General features: G+C 37.4%; 1 protein-coding gene and 1 long non-coding RNA gene across 3 annotated transcripts in view; one reads left to right on the top strand and one right to left on the bottom strand.

The window, feature by feature from the left end:
• LOC118762483 overlaps positions 1 to 16074 on the top strand; it is a 24506-nt gene extending 8432 nt beyond the window's left edge. Inside the window, exons 2-3 of the long non-coding RNA XR_004998238.1 lie at positions 7444 to 7447; positions 15959 to 16074. This is a non-coding gene — a long non-coding RNA (uncharacterized LOC118762483). The remainder of the gene's footprint in view (positions 1 to 7443; positions 7448 to 15958) is intronic.
• The window catches only part of LOC115209387 (DDB1- and CUL4-associated factor 13), a 42036-nt gene that overhangs the window by 2986 nt on the left and 18416 nt on the right, over positions 1 to 20634 (bottom strand). The window contains exons 11-12 of one of the 2 annotated variants that reach the window (XR_004998237.1): positions 19559 to 19722; positions 18524 to 18714 (exon numbers count right to left, since the gene is read on the bottom strand). Coding sequence is in view for 1 of the 2 variants with exons in the window: in XM_029777773.2 (XP_029633633.1) it covers positions 18633 to 18714; positions 19559 to 19722 (246 nt within the window). In the remaining variant the exon portion in view is untranslated. Of the gene's footprint in view, positions 1 to 18450; positions 18715 to 19558; positions 19723 to 20634 lie in introns of those variants that run through there. The other variant, XM_029777773.2, reaches the window with a different exon arrangement.

The following is a 20634-nucleotide window of genomic DNA, read 5'->3' as shown; positions in this document are numbered from 1 at the left end:
TCTCTGATATCAGCCACACTCACTATGCCACCACATTTCCCTCACATTAACACTCTTTAAACTCTTCTCATTTCATCAAATAGCCCAACCCCACTAGAGAGCTCATTATAGCTTTTTATTGAAATCCAATTAGCCTATAATTGGACAGGATGTTAGTTTAACATGTAAGCAAAGTTTCGTCAGGGTTGGTTTGCTTGTGTAGGCAGCAATATGGTAACAGACAGATCGACAGACAGAAATTGCCATTTAAGTATAAGATATATACACACATATTACACACATCTAAATATACATATATACACACACACACACATGTACACATACACACATATATATGCACACACACAAATATATGTGTATATATGCACATATATAAACACATATTTGTGTGTGTATATATATGTACATATATTTTATTATATTATATTTGATATGGTGATCAACATCATCTTCCAGTTAGGGATACAAGTTCTCATGGATCCTTCCTGTGCCCCTTAAGAAGAGTAAATTTAGTTATCAGCCTTTTTTCCCCCTCTTCTGAAATACAATAGTTTATGCAGAATATTGTCATTGTCTCGAAACACTGTCTCTTAATCTTCCCGAACGGAATGTTTCCCTAAAAATTTTCTTTTCTCCGTACTTCTTTTGACAAATTCTAGCGTCCTTATAATGACTTTGAATGTTTTGTCCGTATTCTAGCTTCTTAGCGTTTCAATTTTCATGTCTTTAAATTTGGAGAGTTTTCAACTTCCTTTCTTGAGGTGTTATTGTCATTTGAGCAATGTCATCTTGCCTTTTATAGTGACGCCTGATCAGTTCACTTTTGTCCCTTTATATACACTTACATAGTCCAGGACATCGCAACATTTTAATTTTATAGCACACTCTGCAGGACACGATTATACCATTTTCCGACAGCTGGAGTCCTTTATTTCTCTACATTTCGTCTAATAAAGTCTGGTAGCAACGCTCTAACATCTTCCTTTGCACTCTGCTGCAACCAATGTTGATAACCCAGCTACTATTTGAGCGATAGTATCATCAAATCTTCCCCGCATGAAACATTCCAATTTGATATTCTGCTTTACAATTAACTTTGGTAATATCCAGTTGGGAAACACTACTACCGAGCCCTTATTTTCTCCAGGTGTGGTTCTGTTCCTTGATGCTCTCCGGTTCATTTAATAACTTTGAAACTGCTAGTTGACACGTTTCAGTTCCCATGCTGTATTCAATTTTTTTGTTGTCTGTTTTAGTTATTTTTTTAATTCGTAGAATGTTTTGTTTTGTCTGTTCTTTCTGCAATATATTCGTGTTTAGTGCTATTTGTATTGATAGTTTGTGAAAATTTGTGGATAGAGTACCTACTTCTATTAGATATTATTATACTTTTTGTATAAACCTCTCTCTCTCTCTTCTCTTCCTCTCTCTCTCTCTCTCTCTCTCTCTCTCTCTCTCTCTCTCTCTCTCTCTCTCTCTCTCTCTCACTATGTTTCAGTTTCCGTCAACCAAATCCACTCACAAAGCTTTGGTCAGCTCGAGGCTATAGTAGAAGACACTTGCCCAAGGTCCCCCTGCGTGGCACCTTGGGCAAGTGTCTTCTACTATAGCCTCGAGCTGACCAAAGCTTTGTGAGTGGATTTGGTTGACGGAAACTGAAAGAAGCCCGTCGAATATATATATGCATATATATATGTATGTGTCTTTATGTCTATGTTTGTTCCCCCACCATCGCTTGACAACCGATGTTGGTGTGCTTACGTCCCTGTAACCTAGCGGTTCGGCAAAGGAGACTGATATAATAAGTACTAGGCTCACAAAGAATAAGTCCTGGGGTCGATTTCCTCGATTAAAACCCTTTAAGGCGGTGCTCCAGCATGGCCGCAGTCAAATGGCTGAAACAAGTAAAAGAGTAAATATATATACATACCGCAGTCATGTTATACATAAAAATTAAATAACATTTTTTTTGTATTGCTTTATTTTTCGGAGTCTGTAATATTAGTAGGAGAAAAAGGAAGTAATGCTCAAACCGAAAACCTAGCCCGACTGCTTGCAACAGAGTAAACTCTACTCAGACAACGGGTTAAGTTTTCCACCCAAGAACTCAGAAAGAAAAGCGTGGAAACAGATACTGCAAGACATCTTGTTCGACGCGCTAATAATTCCTTAAATCTACTGCCTTGAACTAGTACTTATTGTATCGACTCCAAAAAGGATCAAGGGTAAAGTTGACCTCCACGTGATGTGAACTCAGATTGCAGAGAACTGGAGCAATTACCGCAAGATCCTCTCCTCCAACGACTCTGCTATTACGTAGCCTAAGATTTCGAAAATTCGGGTTCGTAACTAAGACACTGAAAGTTAGTGAATCGGATGAGCCTACTCCTTGCCACAAAGTTTAAATTTTTAGAATTATAGATGTTACTTGTAATTGTCAGGCTGCTTCCTTATTCAGCTCCTTTCTTTTTTTTCTTTTCTATTATTGAATACAGTAAAAAGTTCTTCCACATAAGCATGATGATAGAAATTGAACTTGCACTTTTATAGCATATGTGCTTTTAGTAAGGTACTCCATTAATTATGCAACCCAAAATTTTGTCAGTTCAACTTATTACAATTTTTCTTTTGTAAAAATCTGTTGTAATGTATTGCTGCTTTCTTCCCGTGAAAGATTGCTTAAGTTTAACAAGGCAATAATTGGGTTGTCAGCCCAATGTTGTTTTTCAGTTTTAACCGGGGAATGCAGTTATTGATTTACACATTCCAGATAAACTTTACAAAACTAAATCTTTTGTATTTTGACTAAAAAAAATTGTGTGCGGTAGTAAAAATATACTATGGTTCTCAAAACATTCAACATCACACTTAGCGGACACAATCACCTCAAAGTTTTAGTTGATACGTAAGTGCATTCAAAACATATATTGGCACACTGCAGGAATATACGATAGAAAATCCTTTAGTTTAGTTGAAAGCTCAAAAGGATGCTTTGATAGAAATAATACAATTTCGTCACGCAATTCAAAAAAAACTACACCACACTTTTATATTCGAAAACCAGCGTTCTTCAGTATACAGCAGTAAAGTTGAGCAATGACCTCCCATATTTCTATCAGCATCATTTATTACTGATTTGGGATTTTTCTGTATATGTTTCACTGCTTGTAACTGGCGATGAAAACGGTAGTGGATACTTTCAACACTTTGATTTTATTTGTTGTTTTTATTCTTGCAAATGAACCGGACAATTTCCCTAGCCCGGTTGTAACTCCACCAGTGTAAATACCTGGATTCAGTTTACACAATATTTAATTTTTCTTCAATGAACGACTTTTGCCTCTTTCATCATTCGAAACGATAATGAACTAATTCTAACCATTGTTAGTAACAAAGAACTTTTTAAAGGTTTGACTTTTCATGAACAGACTTTGAAACTGTCCTTAGAAACCCGTATGTATTCGATATTTTTGGACATATTTTATATTTACCATTCATTCCATTAAATGCTGTGCTTATGGTTTAAACTTTTTTTTTCAGTTGTATGTGCTTCTTCTGATTTTTCTTGTTGATTGTCAATGTGATATGAAACAAGTATAGCACTTTTTTAATATTTACATAAATTACGAAAATAGGGGTTTTTTATGATTCAATTTCGAACACCTTCTTTTAAAATCTTCTGGATATTTTAGAAATTCCAATGGTTTTTTTTCTCTCTAAATGAGGCTTTAGTTTAGTTGTATTTAAGCTGATATTACTTAACACTCTGCCACGTTCAACACACACGAACAAAAATATCACTTCGTTCTTTCTTATCACCAACTCGAAACCGTAAGCAATTATTTTCTAATATTTTCATATTTTATTTTCATTTTAGTTTATTTTGTTATTTTGATGCTGTTTTGATGGTGAAATTGCTTTAAGCTCCAGCTGAGTAACATCGTTTTCGATCATGTTGCTTGGATATGTGCTTATTAACATGACTTATTGATTATTAATAATTTATATGTTGAAGGTGTAAACAGAGTGCGATATATTGATTATAGAACATTATAACTGGCCAAAACATTTATCTTCACTACGCATATATCGCAGAAGTCACTAAGCTATTTAACGCTAATATTTTGCACTATTTCAACAACCACTTTATATTTATTGTAGCCTAAACTGAAAGTGATTGAAAATAATTGCGTAATATTAGTTTGAGTTGTCAAGTTTTATCAGTTCAGTAGAATATATCCTTAATTAATATTCTTACATCAAAATGAAGTAATTATATAATTTAAGCAGAAACTACTGTGAAAATCCTCTGTAAATTTGTGGTGTGCGTGAGAGTACGTACGTGTGTCCAAGAAGTCTATACTGAACAATTATAATACTTTCCTCATCCTGTGCTTGTGTTTGCGCATGTGTATATGTATGTCTGTATATCTGTTATTTTGGGGGGATTCGTTTAAGACGTTTTCTTTGCAGAATTCCAGTTGGTCACTAAACAAAGTGGCAAAGCTCTTTTTTTTAATACACCTCTTGTAGTCTAATGGATATACAAACTGATTAGTATATGCATGCGAGGGGAATACCCAAAAGAAACCGGAATTTTGCAACATTATTTCATTCACTCAGTTTTACATGTTTACATGTACGCCGGCGTACCTGTTGATGAAAGCTCTGCCCGGCAAATTATTCTATTTGCTGATATAGAGCTAGAAATCATGGTCCAGGAGATGGATGGTAAATGTTTTTATTTTTCATACCCTTCGAAATTTATCCCTAATAGTGGTTTGGATTTTGGCTATTCCTTCTAGCGTGCTAGGTTTCCTATGATGGTTACCTCTTATGTGTTTAAATGTACACTGTATTTATATGAATAATATATAGTCTATTGGCTAATTTTTCTACACGCTAAGCCACTGGTAGTAAAAATTTCTAAAATTTCTTCTTACCCTGATATTATTAATATATATATATATATATATATGTGTGTGTGTGTGTGTGTGTGTGTGTGTGTGTGTGTGGAGAGAGAGAGAGAGAGAAAGAAAGAAAGAAATAGAGAAAGAGAAATAGAGAAAGGGAGGGAGAGAGAGAGAGGGTTCGATTCTTGAATCAGGTGATGTGATGTGTCACATTTCACTGTTATCCAATCAACTCAGCTGAAAATGGCTACAAGCTGAGGCGTTGGTATATCCCTCTTTCTTGCCAACTGTCCTTTGATTTTAGTGGGCAATCAAAAGTGGAAAGGTCGGGAGGGTATCTATGCTCACTAGAATATAGATATTTAAACCTTTGAAAGCATGGTATTATTCTTACAAATTATACTCGCTTGCAAGTGACGGTTAGGGTTTTGAGGACACACACACACACACACACACATATGCACGCACAGACTAACCACTAACATGCATTTTCAGTTGCTCAACAATTTTATGGCGGAAATAAGTCGACTATAACTATCTCAGTGCTCAAGTAGTACTTATTTTATCGACCCTCGGCGGCATTTGGACTCAGAACGCAAAACCGGAAGAAATACTGCTAAACATTTTGTCCAGCGTGTTAATGATTCTGCCTGCTTGCCGCTGTTTGTGCAATTATATCCTTCCTACTATAGGCACAAGGCTTGAAATTTGGTAGGAAAGGCCTCAAAAGGATGAAAAGCAAAAATCGACCTCAGTGGAATTTGAACTCAGAACGTAAAGACGGATGACATGCTGCGAAGCATTTTGCCCGATGTGCTAACGATTCTGCCTGCTCACCGCCTTATGTGTAATAATAATATCGGTTTCAAATTTTAGCTCAAGTCCAACAAGTTTGGGAATGGGGCTAAGTCTGTTCCATCAACCCAAGTGTTCAGTTGGTACTTATTTTATCGACCCAGAGAGGATGACAAGCAAAGTCGATCCGTGTAAAGACGGATAAAATGCATCTAAGCATTTTGCCCGGCGTGCTAACGATTCTGCCAGCTCGCTGCCTTATATGTAATAGTAATATCAAAATAAAGTAAATATAGCTTTGTAGCGTTTATTGTTCAGGTGAGATTTTAGCGTTTCTATTATTTTCGCACGTCTCATTATGACTAGTGGCAGAGTAGTAACCTAACAACCGTTTATATTAAAGCACAACAGAATTAATCCTTTCTCGTTCCTTTAGCATGTTGTTAGCTCTTGGTTTCCTCCGAGAGTATACAAATTGCATCAGCGACATTGCTTTCTTCGGTTTTCACATCCATAGGACAGATCGATCTGCTGCTCTACCTCCACAGACATCGAGAACACAGAACAGAATCATCGGCTGTCTCAAATTACGAGATACATAAAAGGATAATCATACTTACTGTTAAAAACATGTACGTTATCTGCTTTTCTCTTTACATCAGGTCAGTTACACTTTCCACAACACATTTTAATCAATAAACTTTGTAAAACATGAATATATGTATATATTTCTTTACTACCCACAAGGGGGCTAAACATAGGGGGGACAAACAAGGACAAGCAAACGGATTAAGTCGATTATATTGACCCCAGTGCGTAACTGGTACTTAATTTATCGACACCGAAAGGATGACAGGCAAAGTCGATCTCGGCGGAATTTGAACTCAGAACGTAACGGCAGATGGAATACGGCTACGCATTTCGCCCGGCGTGCTAACGTTTCTGCCAGTTCGCCGCCTTAGATGAATATATGTATACACATTTTCTATAACATATTTATGTAAATTTTGCTTTGACTGATATGGTAAATTGAAAATTTATATTATGTCTATGAATTACTGTCCTAAACCATATTTAACTTCTGTTGAATTATGATCGTTCTGTGAGTTCGACTTCTGTAACAGGAAAATAATAGAAAGCAGTTTTTGCAATATATCATCTTCAGTATATCTGAATATTCCTTAATTTTCAGCATTTTTTAAAAAGATTAAGTCAAAACCTTATGATATGCTATACGATTTTGTTTCTTTTACAGACTTAGCAATTTTTCATAGTGGACTAGTCGAACTGACGTATGCAAGAGAGAAGTCTACCCATATTTTTGGTTCGTCATCATTGTCATCATTTTTCTCCACAGCTTGATCAACGCAAGATGACAAAATCAGAAATGCAGAACGCTGTGAAGCATCATCAGTTATATATAAATGATGACTGTGGAGTAAAAATTGTCAAAGAAATATACAATGACTTATTGATAGTAAAACCCATGTGGGAAAATTAAAGAAGTTCTATGTGGAAATATTTTAGTGCTCTATTTTGTACAAAAACGTGTAGAATATATTATAGAACATAGTTTGCTTTTTCAATAGCCTCTGATTCTTCGAAATATTTCCTAATAATTCTGAGATTGTGTCATTTAGAGAAAGGAGAGCAACACGTATTGTTTGACTTTTACAATAAGAAAACAGCAATGAATTGCCAAAGAATATAGCATATCAACTACAAAAGGAAGTAGAAACGTTAAGTCTAGATGAGAATAAAGGGACTGCATACACGGCTCACACTGGAAATTTAAACTATGGAAAACACAATAGTGTTTGTAAAATAAAGCATTGATAAATAAGATCAAGCACAACGCGGTAGTAGGTCACGATAGGTTCCCGGCTACTGTCCTAAAGATATGTCGACATCAAATTGCACCCCCTCTGGCTGAGCTCTAGAGGAATTTACTTGACGCAAGCTAAATCCCAGATCATTTTCTATCCCAGTCTGTCATTCCAATTTTGAAAAAAAGGGAAACAAATTTCTTGCAGCGAACTACCGTTCGATTTCACTCACCTCCCATATCATTAAATCATTTCAGAGGACGGTGAGATCGCGAATAACCCACTTCCTCGAAGGCAACAATCTGCTGAACCCCAGCCAGCATAATTTCCGTGTTGGTAGGGACCGTCTGTCGCAGCTTCTGGACCGTTTTGATGACATTTTAAAAGCTTTGGGAGAAGGCTCCAACACTGATGTCATATACCCTGATTTCAGCAAGGCATTTTGACAGAGTGGCCCACGAAATCCTGCTGAAGAAACTGTCCAACATTGGAGTCTGCGGAAAGCTGCTGCAGTGGATAAAGTGTTTTCTGACGAACAGAACCCAACATGTTGTGGTCGAGTGGATCCGATCAAGCTCAGCCAAAGTCAGTAATGGTGTCCCACCCTGAATACTGTTGCCCACTGTGATCTCCCCACACGAAGCAAAGCATCATGAAAGGGGAAGCACTCCAGAGGTCAATAACAAGAAAGAAAGACGGCATGACAGATATTGACTACTGGGGTCGACTAAAAAATCCAATCTCTACTCTCCCCACCGCCGCCATGAGCGCTACATCATTTGTGTGATGTGGAAAATATTCCATCAATATTGTACAAATGATGTTGGCATCAATTTTAAAATCCACCCAAGACTTGGCCCCCGAGCTCTCCGCCCACTACAAAAATCGAACTTGAGACATATAACAACATTACGACACAACTGATTTACCTCAACCGGTCCAGTTCTCTTTAATATTATACCAAAATACATCAAAACGAAAACAGATCCCATAAAATTCAAAAGTTCTCTGGACAAATTTCTCAAAAAAATCCCGGACCATCCTCCTACACCTGGATATGTCTCCAACAGTAATAAGTATTTGCTAGAGTGGGCCACGATGTCCCATATATGACTGATTAGAAAGTTATCTAATGGATCAAAAATACATCTGGGATGTATGCTATATCTAATAGACTCGAATTTAATGGCTCTTTTGAGGGCGTACCACCATTCGTTGTTGATAATGGAATCGGTTAACGCCCCCTGTATTAGTAACTTAATCCGGTTCCTGTACTCCTCAATCGCCAAAATGGACTTATTGAGTTTCCAGTAGCCGGAACCCTTACTAAATATCTTATCTAGGTTCAGTTTACAAGTTACCATCTTGGGGTCACTGTAACTGACCAAGTGAAATTGTGGACGCGTAACTATTTCTTTATCAAATTTTCTAATAAATATCCTATCTACGTAAGACCTAGACGACCTGTCGCTATTTGACCATGTCCACAATGGAGCGTTCGGGAATTCTAGTCTGTAGGGATCTACTAGTTGAAAGTGACTTAGTAAATCCCGGAAGCCTATGTTCGGTTTTCTATTACGATTCGAGCCAACACTATCCACACGCGCATCGAGAATAGTGTTAAAGTCTCCTAACACAACTAGTGAACGTGGCGTGCCTAGAAACTTCTCCAAATTACGGTAATAATCAGTCTGACTTGAATTAGGTGCATAAACTGCAACGAGCCTAATTTCCTTACCACAACTGAATGTCAAATCTAAAACGACCAGTCTACCTTCTGGATCAGAAAAAAATTAACTTTTTCTCTGAAACTCGGTTTCTTTTAAGTAGGACCAACACCTCACCCACGCCACCCGGTGGGCCTGGAGAAGCGAACCTCTCGTAGCCATTCAGGAGCGGGAGCAGATCTCGTGGCCCTTTTAACCGAGTTTCAGTAGCAACAATGACATCTAAGCCTCGTGCCCTGACGTCATTTAGGAAACGTCCTTGTTTTCAGCTCGACGTCAGGCCACGCACACTTATACATCCTACGTAAACAGCCATTAAAACGACTTACCTCAGACGGTGTCTGGAGACGGAGGGTTATCCGTCTCCTTTTCTTTTTCTCGGGCTCACGGTGCCGGAGTAATGAGACCCTCATATAGATTATCAGTAATGTCCATTCTTAGTTTCTTCTTCTATTTATGTTTTTTCCACAATCCTTTCCAATTCCTCTTCACTCAATAACCCTTCCATATTTAGTTAATTCGAGCTTGCCATAATGCAAGCTTCCCCACACGGGGGTAAAACACACACACAAAAAGATTTCAAGAATAATCCAACAATGGTTTCAGTAAGTAATCAAATGGTTTCATCAAATAACACTATCAAAAGTTCAAAACAATAAAACGCCCACTTCCTCGTAAACAGCAAAACAATCCAACAATAAATTTAAGACACAACTCGATCTGATACCAGACAAGGATTCTGGATTATTTTTCCTGTTTTTTTTTGTTTTTTTTTACTTAATTTTTGAGAGCAGTCGTGTTCTTTTTTAGTATTTTCGTTTGTGAGAGCAGTCGAGCTTATTTCAGATATTCTCATTTTAAAAATCATCTCTGGCTAATAGTTGAGAGGACATTGATGTTGCCTTGGTGGAGGTTTGTGCTCTCTGAGTGCTCTTGTTTTATTATCATTTTTATAATTTGTATATATTTATTTTATTATAAAACAAAACAACACCACGGAGGAATTGGCGTAAGCTTAAATAATAAACCGCGATAGTGAACCCGGATATGGCGAGGGATTATTGTACTGGGAAGTCCTAAAATTTTATTCTAAGAGTCTTGGTAGGGAGGAATGTTACTCGATATTCTGCTACAGAGATAAAGGTCATGCCTGCAAACTGTCGGAAATATATTTCTTCTTCCTCAGTCACATGCTCAAATTGTTCGAAGAAATAATCCCAATATTTAAGTCTATGGTTGAGGAGAGAAGCAAATTTAAGAGAAGGACTGTTGTTTTTCGCCACTTGGAAAAATAGAAAAAGCCTGCAAATAGACTCAGTAAAAACAGAGCCTCTAATATGTAAAACGTTCTCAGAAGAATATGCAAACTTGTACGAAATAGAAAACACCTGGAGATGGCAAGTAAAGGACAGAACAGGTGTGTGTGTGTGTGTGTGAACACGACAAATACCCACACCAAATTCGCACACAAGGCATTAGTCTTCCAGCAGCTATAGTAGAAAACACTTGCCTTAAAGTGCCACGCAATGGGTCAGAACCCGAAACTACATGGTTGCAATATGAACTTCTTAACCGCACAGACTCGCCTGAGCCTATATCGTAATATGGCACAATGTGACTATAAATGCCTTCCTCATTAGCAGAATCCTTTCTGCTATAGGCACAGGATCTCAGCTCTGGCGGGAGGGTGCTGGTCAATTGCATCAACCGCTGTTCTCCACTTATATTAAAAATATCGACTCAGAAAAGATGAAAAGCAAAATCGACCTCGACAGAATTTGAGAATTTGAACTCAGAACATACAGCCGGAGAAAAAAATGCCGCTAAGCATCTTTCTGAGGTGCTTATGATTCTGCCATCTCACCTCATTTCTCAATAACTTAATAACCCTTTCTACTGTTGGCACAAAGCCTGAATTCTGTGGGCGAGGGAGTAGGTCGTTTACATCGATCCCAGTACTTGATAAAATGCTGCGAAGCATTTTGCACACCGGAAAAAATACCCGCGAAACATTTTGTCTGGCGTGCTAACGATTCTATTAGTCTGTTGCTTTTCTAAGTAATCTAATATTGATTTCAAATTTTGGTAAAAGGCAAGGAATTTCTTTAGGAATGGGCATGTCGACTCCAGTGCTCAACTGGTTCTTATTTTATCGACTTCGAAAGGATGTAAGGCGAAGTTAAACTCGGAGGAATTAAAACTCAGAACGTAAAAACGGACAAAAAGCCGCTAAGCATTTTGCCCGACATGCTAACGATTCTGTTAGCTCGCCGCTTTTTCATAGTAATCTAATAATTGGGAACAATTTGGGATCTTTTCGGTTTGAACGGCAGTTTTTTCTAGCGGTGTCATATGAAATTGTCACCCATAATTATGACCCTAGTATCGATCTATTGCATTTCAATCTGTTTTAGGGTTAGGGTGAGGGGAAGGGTATCTTTTTTTCTTCACAAATGTAAATAAACCCAATCTGCTTCTTAAACGAGGGACATATTCATACGGCACAGAATGTTTTTTACCTCAATAGACGTCAGTAATTGGTTGAAATTGCAGAAAAAACAACAACAAATATCTTACAAACTATAGAATTTTCTCAATAAAGCCAAGAGAAAAAGATGTTTTATAAACACATTCTACCAGTATACGAAGTTTAAAATGTTTTAGTTACCTAGAAATTATGTTAAAAACTGCCGTTCAAACCGAAAAGATCCACAATTTGGTTAAACTGGACACTTAAACAACATTGTAGTCTTTTCTTATCGGTAGCTTCCACTTGACTCTTTAGCATTTTCATAAAATGGAGGAAAGAGGTTGTTTGGCATAAACAAAGAAGCACCGCACTAAATTGTTTTTCCACGTAGTGTTAGTCTAGTTTCTGAGTTCTTACTCTCTTTTCATCACTTAGTGATCATGTAAGTAATAGTCATTATGGTAAGCCAATGAAGGAGGCTCTACATCAGGTATGGTCGACTTTTGCGAGAAGCGGACGGCATAAGACGTGAATCATCAGATGGGCTACTTTACTAAAAAATTCAAGGTAATTGTTCGTTGGCGTGCCATTTAAAATGTCTCGTGGACTGCAGCTTGCCCATGACTGTTCTCTATGGTCGTTCGATCCGTTAGAAATAGCAGTCAAATATTCCAAAATTCCTTAAAAATACATTGGATAATGTAGTTTAAAAATTAAATAAACAGATTGTCACGGCTGACATGTGGCTAAACAATAATATCCAGCACTTCAGGAAGGACTCTAATGAGATTCTGTCCTATATTTTTTTCTGTTTACAGAAGAACGGGTCGCTTCTCTGCCGCTCGACTCACTTGAAATATCAGGCAAATCCCCGAATACTGTCATAAGGAAGAAGGTAACATTGCATAATGTGACTTTGAATAAATGTTGCTTTAAAAAAATACATAGAATGGTCAGTTGGTACTCCTTTAAACATAAGTCGGTTTGACTTGAACACCTCTATAATAAACCAATTACGTTAAGCGAAACGCTATAAGTTAAAGGGAAACAACTCCATGAACTATTTAAAAATATACTTTTTTTTTTCTAGTTAATATAGTTTTCAAAATCTAATAAATTTACGCAACGTTGAGAAGAAACTAATTCTAAATGATTCGTACAAAGATTTTATTAAGAAAAGATATGAGATATATGCTAGAGGGATATTTTAAATCGGGTTTAAGAGTAAAGAAAAGGGAGACAACTAGGTAATACAGTTAAGCGATGAAGAGAAAGTTAAAGAATAATACGTGTATCATTTAATAAATTTGACTCAGCTCCATACGTTTTTCTTCTCAATCAAAGTGTGAGTGCGTGCGTGTGTGTGTGTGAGTGTGCGCGCGCGCGTAGCCTAGTGGCTTGGGTAGTACTCGCAACACCGTAGTTTCAGTTCCTGAACCGAGTGATGCGTTGTGCTCTTGAGCAAAACACTTCATCATACGTTGCTATGCAATCACTTCTACACCTGACGTATGCCACCCCGTGCATACCATCATCATTAGAAGGAGTGTAACTTAATACACTGTCCAAAAGGAAGAATATTTTGTTGGAAATATCATACCTGGCATGGCAAATCAGTTTGTAATGCAGTCTTGGAAAAGACTCATTAGACAAGAAGCATTAGACGATTTTTGAAAGCTTTAAAGAGCTGAATTTTCTTCTCTAGAAATAAAGTTCCAATAGATGTATTTAAATAATAATAAATAAAAAAAACTTAAAAAAGAAGAAAGAAAAGTTCTCTCAGAACATCATGGCAATCTGACATTTTATTAAAATTCTGGCTAATGCTGACAACCACTAACCATTCTCAAAATTAAACTTACCTCAGCTTTCAGTACATTCAAGCAGAATGAGAGATAAATTTTATACTAATTAGAACATTGGTTTTATTACAGGTAATTTTTCTTTTGATTGAATTTGAACTTAACACTGCAAGCTAACAGACTACCTCTGCTTATGGTGGTGTGTTAAACATCCATTGTATCTTTTAAGATGGATGAGTAAGTGTCTGTATCCTGAAATCTCGCAGTACTGGCTTAAAAAGGAAGCACACTCAACGAATAATAATGTAGTACTGATACACTGTTTAAAAACATAGGAGGGCCACAGTTGGATTGTCTTTGATTTTTCAGTCTGCTCAAGTAAGGCTAACCAACAGTGAGCTAATTGAACTAGCAGCTGAGAATTAAATAAGCTAGCAATAGATGTGCCACTGCAGATAAAATAGATTATTAAATTTTTTACAAGACGTTCCATATAGACTCAGCAACATATAGCCTAAAGGTTACCACTAGCTTTCTTATGATGTTAGAAGTTACATTCTATTTTCCACAAATAGTTCGTGGAATTGTTCATGCTTTTGCTGTAGATATTTCTCAGTGAATGTATTTTCCCAAATCTAGACGTTTTTGCTATATTGTTAGAACAGGGGTTTTACAATAAAAATTACTGCACTTCGTGCTGCTAACCATCTTATTCCAAGCTGGAGCAAACAACTTGCTGTACCTTGTCCATGAGTAGAACACAATGGTTGCCGTAATATAATTCAAAACCTTGTCCGTGAGGTCTCTAACTCGGTTAAATCGAAAAAAATAAAAGAAATTAAGATCTCATTAAATGCTATTTAGTTAGAGAAAATAGTTGGTACCTCTTCCTAGCAAAGCCGTCATATTTTGGTATAAAAAAAATAAAACTTTTTTTTTCTTTTTTGCCTCACAGTTTACGTAAGCCTGGAATGGAAAATTAGCTCTTAACAGCCAAATGAAAATTTTATACATCAAAAGCTCAGTCTTGTAATAATTGTTACAGCAGTGGTTTTCAAACTTCTTCGGGCTGTCGCCCCCTTGGCACCCACGCCACATTTCTAGCGCTCCCTCCCTTGCAAACATAAACCAATTTCCGCAAATTCAAAACATTTTTTACTAACAAAACTTTACCTAATTAACCTATTATTTCGTAGTGTTTACATCCCTTGTCCCCTTTTGACAACCCTTTTATCGCCCCCACCCACCTCGGCATCTTTCCAGCGCCCTACATTTCATTAGCACTTTCCATCGCCCTCATCGGGTCGGTACCGCCACTTACGGATAAAAGTTAATAAAAGGAGTTTTCTCCCTTACATTAATAAACGACTTACTTCCTTCAAAATAAATGCAAACGAGATTAATAAGATTCTTATGATATTCTACATTTCACACTGACTGAGTTACGCAGTCTTGTGCAATATTGTGACTTACGAAAATTTAAGAGTTAACAGACGTTATTGCCAGGAATGTGGCATCAGTAAAATCAAAGACGCAATCTTCAGTAATGTTAATAATAATGTTTCTAAACAACTTCAGCAATTCTGAGGGATATTAGTCAATTACATTGACCCTAGTACTTATCTAGTACTGTATTACATTGACTCTGGAAGGATAAAAAAAAAAAACCATGTTGACTTTGATAGGATTTGAACTTAGAATATACAGAACCAAAACTAATGTAATGCATTTTGTCCAGCGATCTAACAATCCTAGAAATCCACCACTCACAAAATCTCATTTCTAACACAGACACAGAGCCTGAAATTTAGTGGGAGTTCGATCCCAATATTTGACTGGTACTTCATTTAATCAAGCATGATAGGACGAGAGACAGAACCGACTGCAGTGGGGTAATAAACCCAGAGCATTAAGAGAATTTTACTCAATTTTCTGATTCTGCGAATCCAGTGCCTTAATAAAAATCTTTTCAACTATAGGCACAGGGCCTGAAATTTATTTTTTTGACCCCCAAAAGGATAAAAGGCAAAGTCGACCTCGGCGCGATTCGAACTCAGAAACTGAAGACAGATGAAATACCGCTTGACATTTTGCCTGGCATGCAAACGATTCTGCTGGCTCACCACCTTAAATCACTCGTATAGTTAATCAGGCTGTCCACAAGGGAGTCATACCCAATGATTGATGTTGCAGCATTATAGTTAACCGCTACAAAGGCAAAAATGATACCCTAAATAGAAATAATTACAGGGGTATCAAATTTCTGGATCAGGTGATGAAAGTTGCAGAAATGGTCATGGCTCAATTAGGAAGAGAGTTAGCATAGATGAGATGCAGTTTGGATTTGTGTCAGGGAGCTACACCACCAATGCTGTATGCTTTGCTGAAAGGGTAATGTCACTGTGCATATATGACAAAGTGTAAGTAGATATACATAGCATCAGATGTAGTGTGCAAGAGAGAAGACTGCGCTGATATGGCCATGTAATGTGTGTGAATGAAGACAGTTGCATCAAGAGGTACCGATCTCTAATTGTAGAGGGAGCACTTCAAGGCCAAAAACATCTGGAAATTATCCATGATAGTTCCCGACTGGAAAGTCATCTGGAACAGACTGGCCAGTTCGTTCTCGTCGACACCCAGAATCTCCCCGAGAACATTGTCGCACTTCCCTACCACTAATCCTCTATAAATTTCTAAAGCAGAACATCTACCAATCACATTGCTCAACTGGTGAAGGGCTGTGAGCACTTGATGAATTCTAGGTGCCAGGCGCCCAGTCTCGGTGCTGATCCTCACAAACAGAGCCCACACACACACACCGTCCAGAAATCGTTGCAGGTGGCGTAACCTAAGAGCGTGTCTGTGCATTAGGAGTCACAGCATACCTAATCCACCACTCAGAGGATGCTGGCAACAAACTGACTGACAGACCATTGGAACAAGTCCCTGCCACAAGAATTTAAATAAGTGACGCTCCAACCCGGACAAGGCACAACGATCAGGCGATAAATGCTAATGGAAGCGATGTAAGCATTTGCCACTTCTGCTCGACCTTTCAAGGATAGCTTCCTCTCAGCCCATTTCTTGGTAAGACTATTCGTCACCTCGTCCCAGTTCTTATCAACCTAGGTCGGAACCAAACCAGACTCCAAGCAGTTTAACTGGCCCGTCGGTCCAGCATCTGACGGCATCGCCCTGCCTCTCCAGGAGCCCAGCCACAAACCCACCAATTTGTCGGCGGTAATTTTAGCATCTGAATCAGAGTCATATTCTTTTAGGATGGTGCCAACTGTCTCCACTTCGGAGGCATCCAACACCATGATGGTGACATCGTTCGCGTATGTCGACACTACCCTTCCTTGTCCCAGTTCAAAAGGGATGCCCCTTAGCTGTTCCAACCTCGGCAGCAGTGTCTCGAGTGCCAATACGTACAGAAAATGTGACAGCAGGCAGCCCTAACGGACCGAGCGAGCACTGCCAAATAATAATAATAAGTGCACTTAGAGAGTGCACACATCCACCAAGGTAACACCAGCGTCATCTCAACGATTAGCCAGAGATGATTTTTAAAATGAGAATATCTGAAATAAAAACGACTGTTCTCACAAATGAGAATACTAAAAATGAACCAGACCGTTCTCAAAAATTAAGTAAAAATAAAAAAAACAGGAAAAATAATCCAGAATCCTTGTCCAATACCAGATTGATCCCAAAATCTAATCAGTTTGTGCCAGCCACAAGGCCAAACATTCCTGAAAGTTTCATCCGAATCCATCCAGTGGTTCAAGATATCTTGTCCACAGACAAACAATCAAACAAACACAACTGCAAACAATACCTCCACCTTCACTAAGGCAGAGGTAATAAAAGTGTTATCATGTACATTGTTTCGTCTTGGTATAAAAGATGGACTACAGCAAATATTCTGCTCAATATCACAGATTTGCTTGTCAGTTGCTTGACCATAACCAGTTGAGCATGTCCCTTAGTGGCTGACAATTTGTACATATCTGATCATAAGCAGAAGAAGTGGGGGGAGCATCATAGCCATGTGTTGAGAGGAATTCTTTGGAATTTGAATAATATACTTCAGGAAACAGGTGTTTTGTTCATCATCCTTAAACAAACTTTATTCAGGGACCTTTTGAGCGGATGGGCTACTCAACATGAAGAAAATTCTAACTGGGCTCCACCTGCAAGGTCATATGCTGTTTATCCTGATATCAGATTACTATGTCATACATATATGGTGGTGATGCATGTGTCACTTCGATGGCATGCACTGATCTCTCATTCAATAATAATAATACTAATAATAATAAATGGCACATACATAAACCAAAAAGCATAACCTAGAATAATCAGTATAAGATCTTATGGAATTTCACAATTCAGTGTAACTCAGTGATTGATGCTCAGAGACCAGACATTGCTGTAGTGGATAGGAGAAAGAAAGAAACCACGATCACAGATATTACAATACGAGTGGATGCACGAGTGGGTGACAAAAAGCTGAAAAGATTGAAAAGTACAAGCTACTAAAAGAAATTGTATGAATGTGGGCAATGAAGAGAGTAACTGTCATCTCGGTAGTTGTAGAGGCACTAAGAACACTAATAAGCAGGTTTGAGAAAAATGTTGGGGAAATTGGAATTGACAAGAACTTAGAACATGCTCAGAAAACTGCTCTATTGAGGACAGCGATGATTTTGAGACTGGTACTTGAGTGTTATGTATTGTGGAAAGATACCCTGTGAGACCTTTGACGACAGGATGCTGTCCACTCATACAGAATTAACCAGAGCAAATGAAATTGAGAGCTCTGAGAAGCAAAATAGAAATAATAATTTAAAAGCAGAAAACGCATGCAGACTGTATAACAATGCAAAATGGAAAAAGACAAAACTCAACAAATATGAGTAACAGAAAAACAGGTGTATGTTTATCAATAATTGAATGAGTTACACATGTTTACATCCATCTATACCACACACACACACTTGCATCAGCCTATACTTTCACTCTTTTTGACAGATTATACATTCACTCCTTTTCACCCACCTATACATTCATTCTTCTTACACCCACCTCTACATTCACTTCTTTACATTCAAAACTACTTTTTGTCTGGTTGATTTTTCTTCTTCTGGTTTGGAATGAATCTTCCTATGTTTCTCCCTGTAAAAAACGAAAAAAAATAATAAGTAGTCATCATATGTTCAAGATCTCTTCTGTAAATAATTTTCATTAACTTCATTTGAATATTTAATAAAGTATTTTTATAAATTGTCACAAAGACCCAATCTTTAAGGAGCAGGGGTTTACTAAAATTGATCACAGTTTATAATTTTGGAGTGAAAAGAACAAAACCATTCTCTGTGAGATTTGAATTCAAACAGCAAAGGTATGAAACTGGTGTACGCTAATATTTTTGATATTCCACTGATGCTATGATAATAATTGTTTCTAACAAAGGCAGAAGTTCTCAGATACTTGGGAGGGAGGGAAAGAGTTAGTCATTAAAACTGCACACCCAATACTTGATTGTTAATTTATTCAATATGCTTTTAATCATAGGTCTACTCAATCACTCCTGACCTGGTGTAAACAACAGCTATTACAGCTAAGTAGAGTGGGTTGTCAAGCAATAAATATTTGACCTTTAACCCCTTGCAGATGGATTAAGAACTGACAGTCTGTGCTGTGAATCAGTATTAGGCCGTTCAGTAACTACATAATTTTACATACAAAGAATTTTACAGTGTATTTACAGATTCTTCTTAATGTGGTATATTTGAAAACACAGTGCTGCACAAAGTGAGACATTGCACAGCCACATACATAGTTGATTCAATGCAGTCAGTACCACTTCCCATCAGAAAGAGGTTAACTAGAGCCATCCATTAATATAACTAAACCCCTCTTCTTCTCATATCCAGAAGCTGAATATTTAGTTTATTAAATAATATCTAGTTAAATAAACACATTAATAAATGGAAAAACTGTTAACAGAGATACATACTTTCGTTTCTCAGAGTCTTTCATAGTTTTAATTTCTTTACGAGCTCTGTAGATGAATTTTGGTACATGTCGATGTCGAGCTATTCTCTTTATTTCTGGATGATGACCAAACTTCTCCTTTAGCTTCTCATTATAATTAAAGGCAGCTTTTTCTCTCGGTTTCAGCTAATGACATGAAAATAAAACAAAATAATTACATTAATTCAAAACAGACATTTGAAGCTCAGACACTAAACATTGGATGGGGGACTAAAAAGCCACGAACTACAGCTTTCTCCACCTATGAACTGACGAATCCATCACACTCTTATCTCATAATCTTTGGTCTCTTATGAAAGCCAACTCAAATCAATTCTACTGTCAAATAAGGTCAGTCTGAAAAGATAAGAAAAACTTTCTGGAAGTGGAAATCATATACCACTAAGAGATGAAACTAAACCACACAGTAAATACAAATCTACTATATAAAAGTATGAACAATCTCTGAACATTTCTCAAAACTACCCTGGCAGGGTACATGATCACTTGACTAATTAGAGGCAGTAGACAGCTCACTTTCAAATTACACCTAACTGTCTTAAGAAAGAAAGAGCCGATAATGTAATCTTAGATACACAAGACCTGAATCAAAAACGAAATGAACATGACCTCTGCGCATAGACCTGCTCAATAGGACTCAATTGGAGTTACGATTCCGACATCCTTATACATAGACAAGTTTAGATTTATTCAGCAACATGGAGACATTTTTTAGAATACTGCAAGAGTTATCTCCCTTCAGTCCTAAATGCCTACTTTCTTTTAATGAAGATGACTACATTCTTTCACTTAATTAGAAGTGTGTGGCAGGACTCATAACTTTCACAAGCCCTTAACAAGCTAATGAAATTGATTTGGTTGTTATACAGACTGAATATCCGTAAATCAACCTCTATAGAAAAAATGTGGGCCAGGGGAGATTCCAGAAGGTAGCTGCTGTGAGGAGTAATGATTGCAGGGCTTGGCAGCTAAGACAGTATAGCAGATGAGATAGATGTATTGGACAAAGAGAAGAAACAACAAACATGTCAGTCAGAG

This window comes from Octopus sinensis, linkage group LG3 (genome assembly GCF_006345805.1).
Source record: "Octopus sinensis linkage group LG3, ASM634580v1, whole genome shotgun sequence".
Lineage (NCBI taxonomy): Eukaryota > Metazoa > Mollusca > Cephalopoda > Octopoda > Octopodidae > Octopus > Octopus sinensis.
This window is presented reverse-complemented; position numbering and strand designations above follow the sequence as displayed.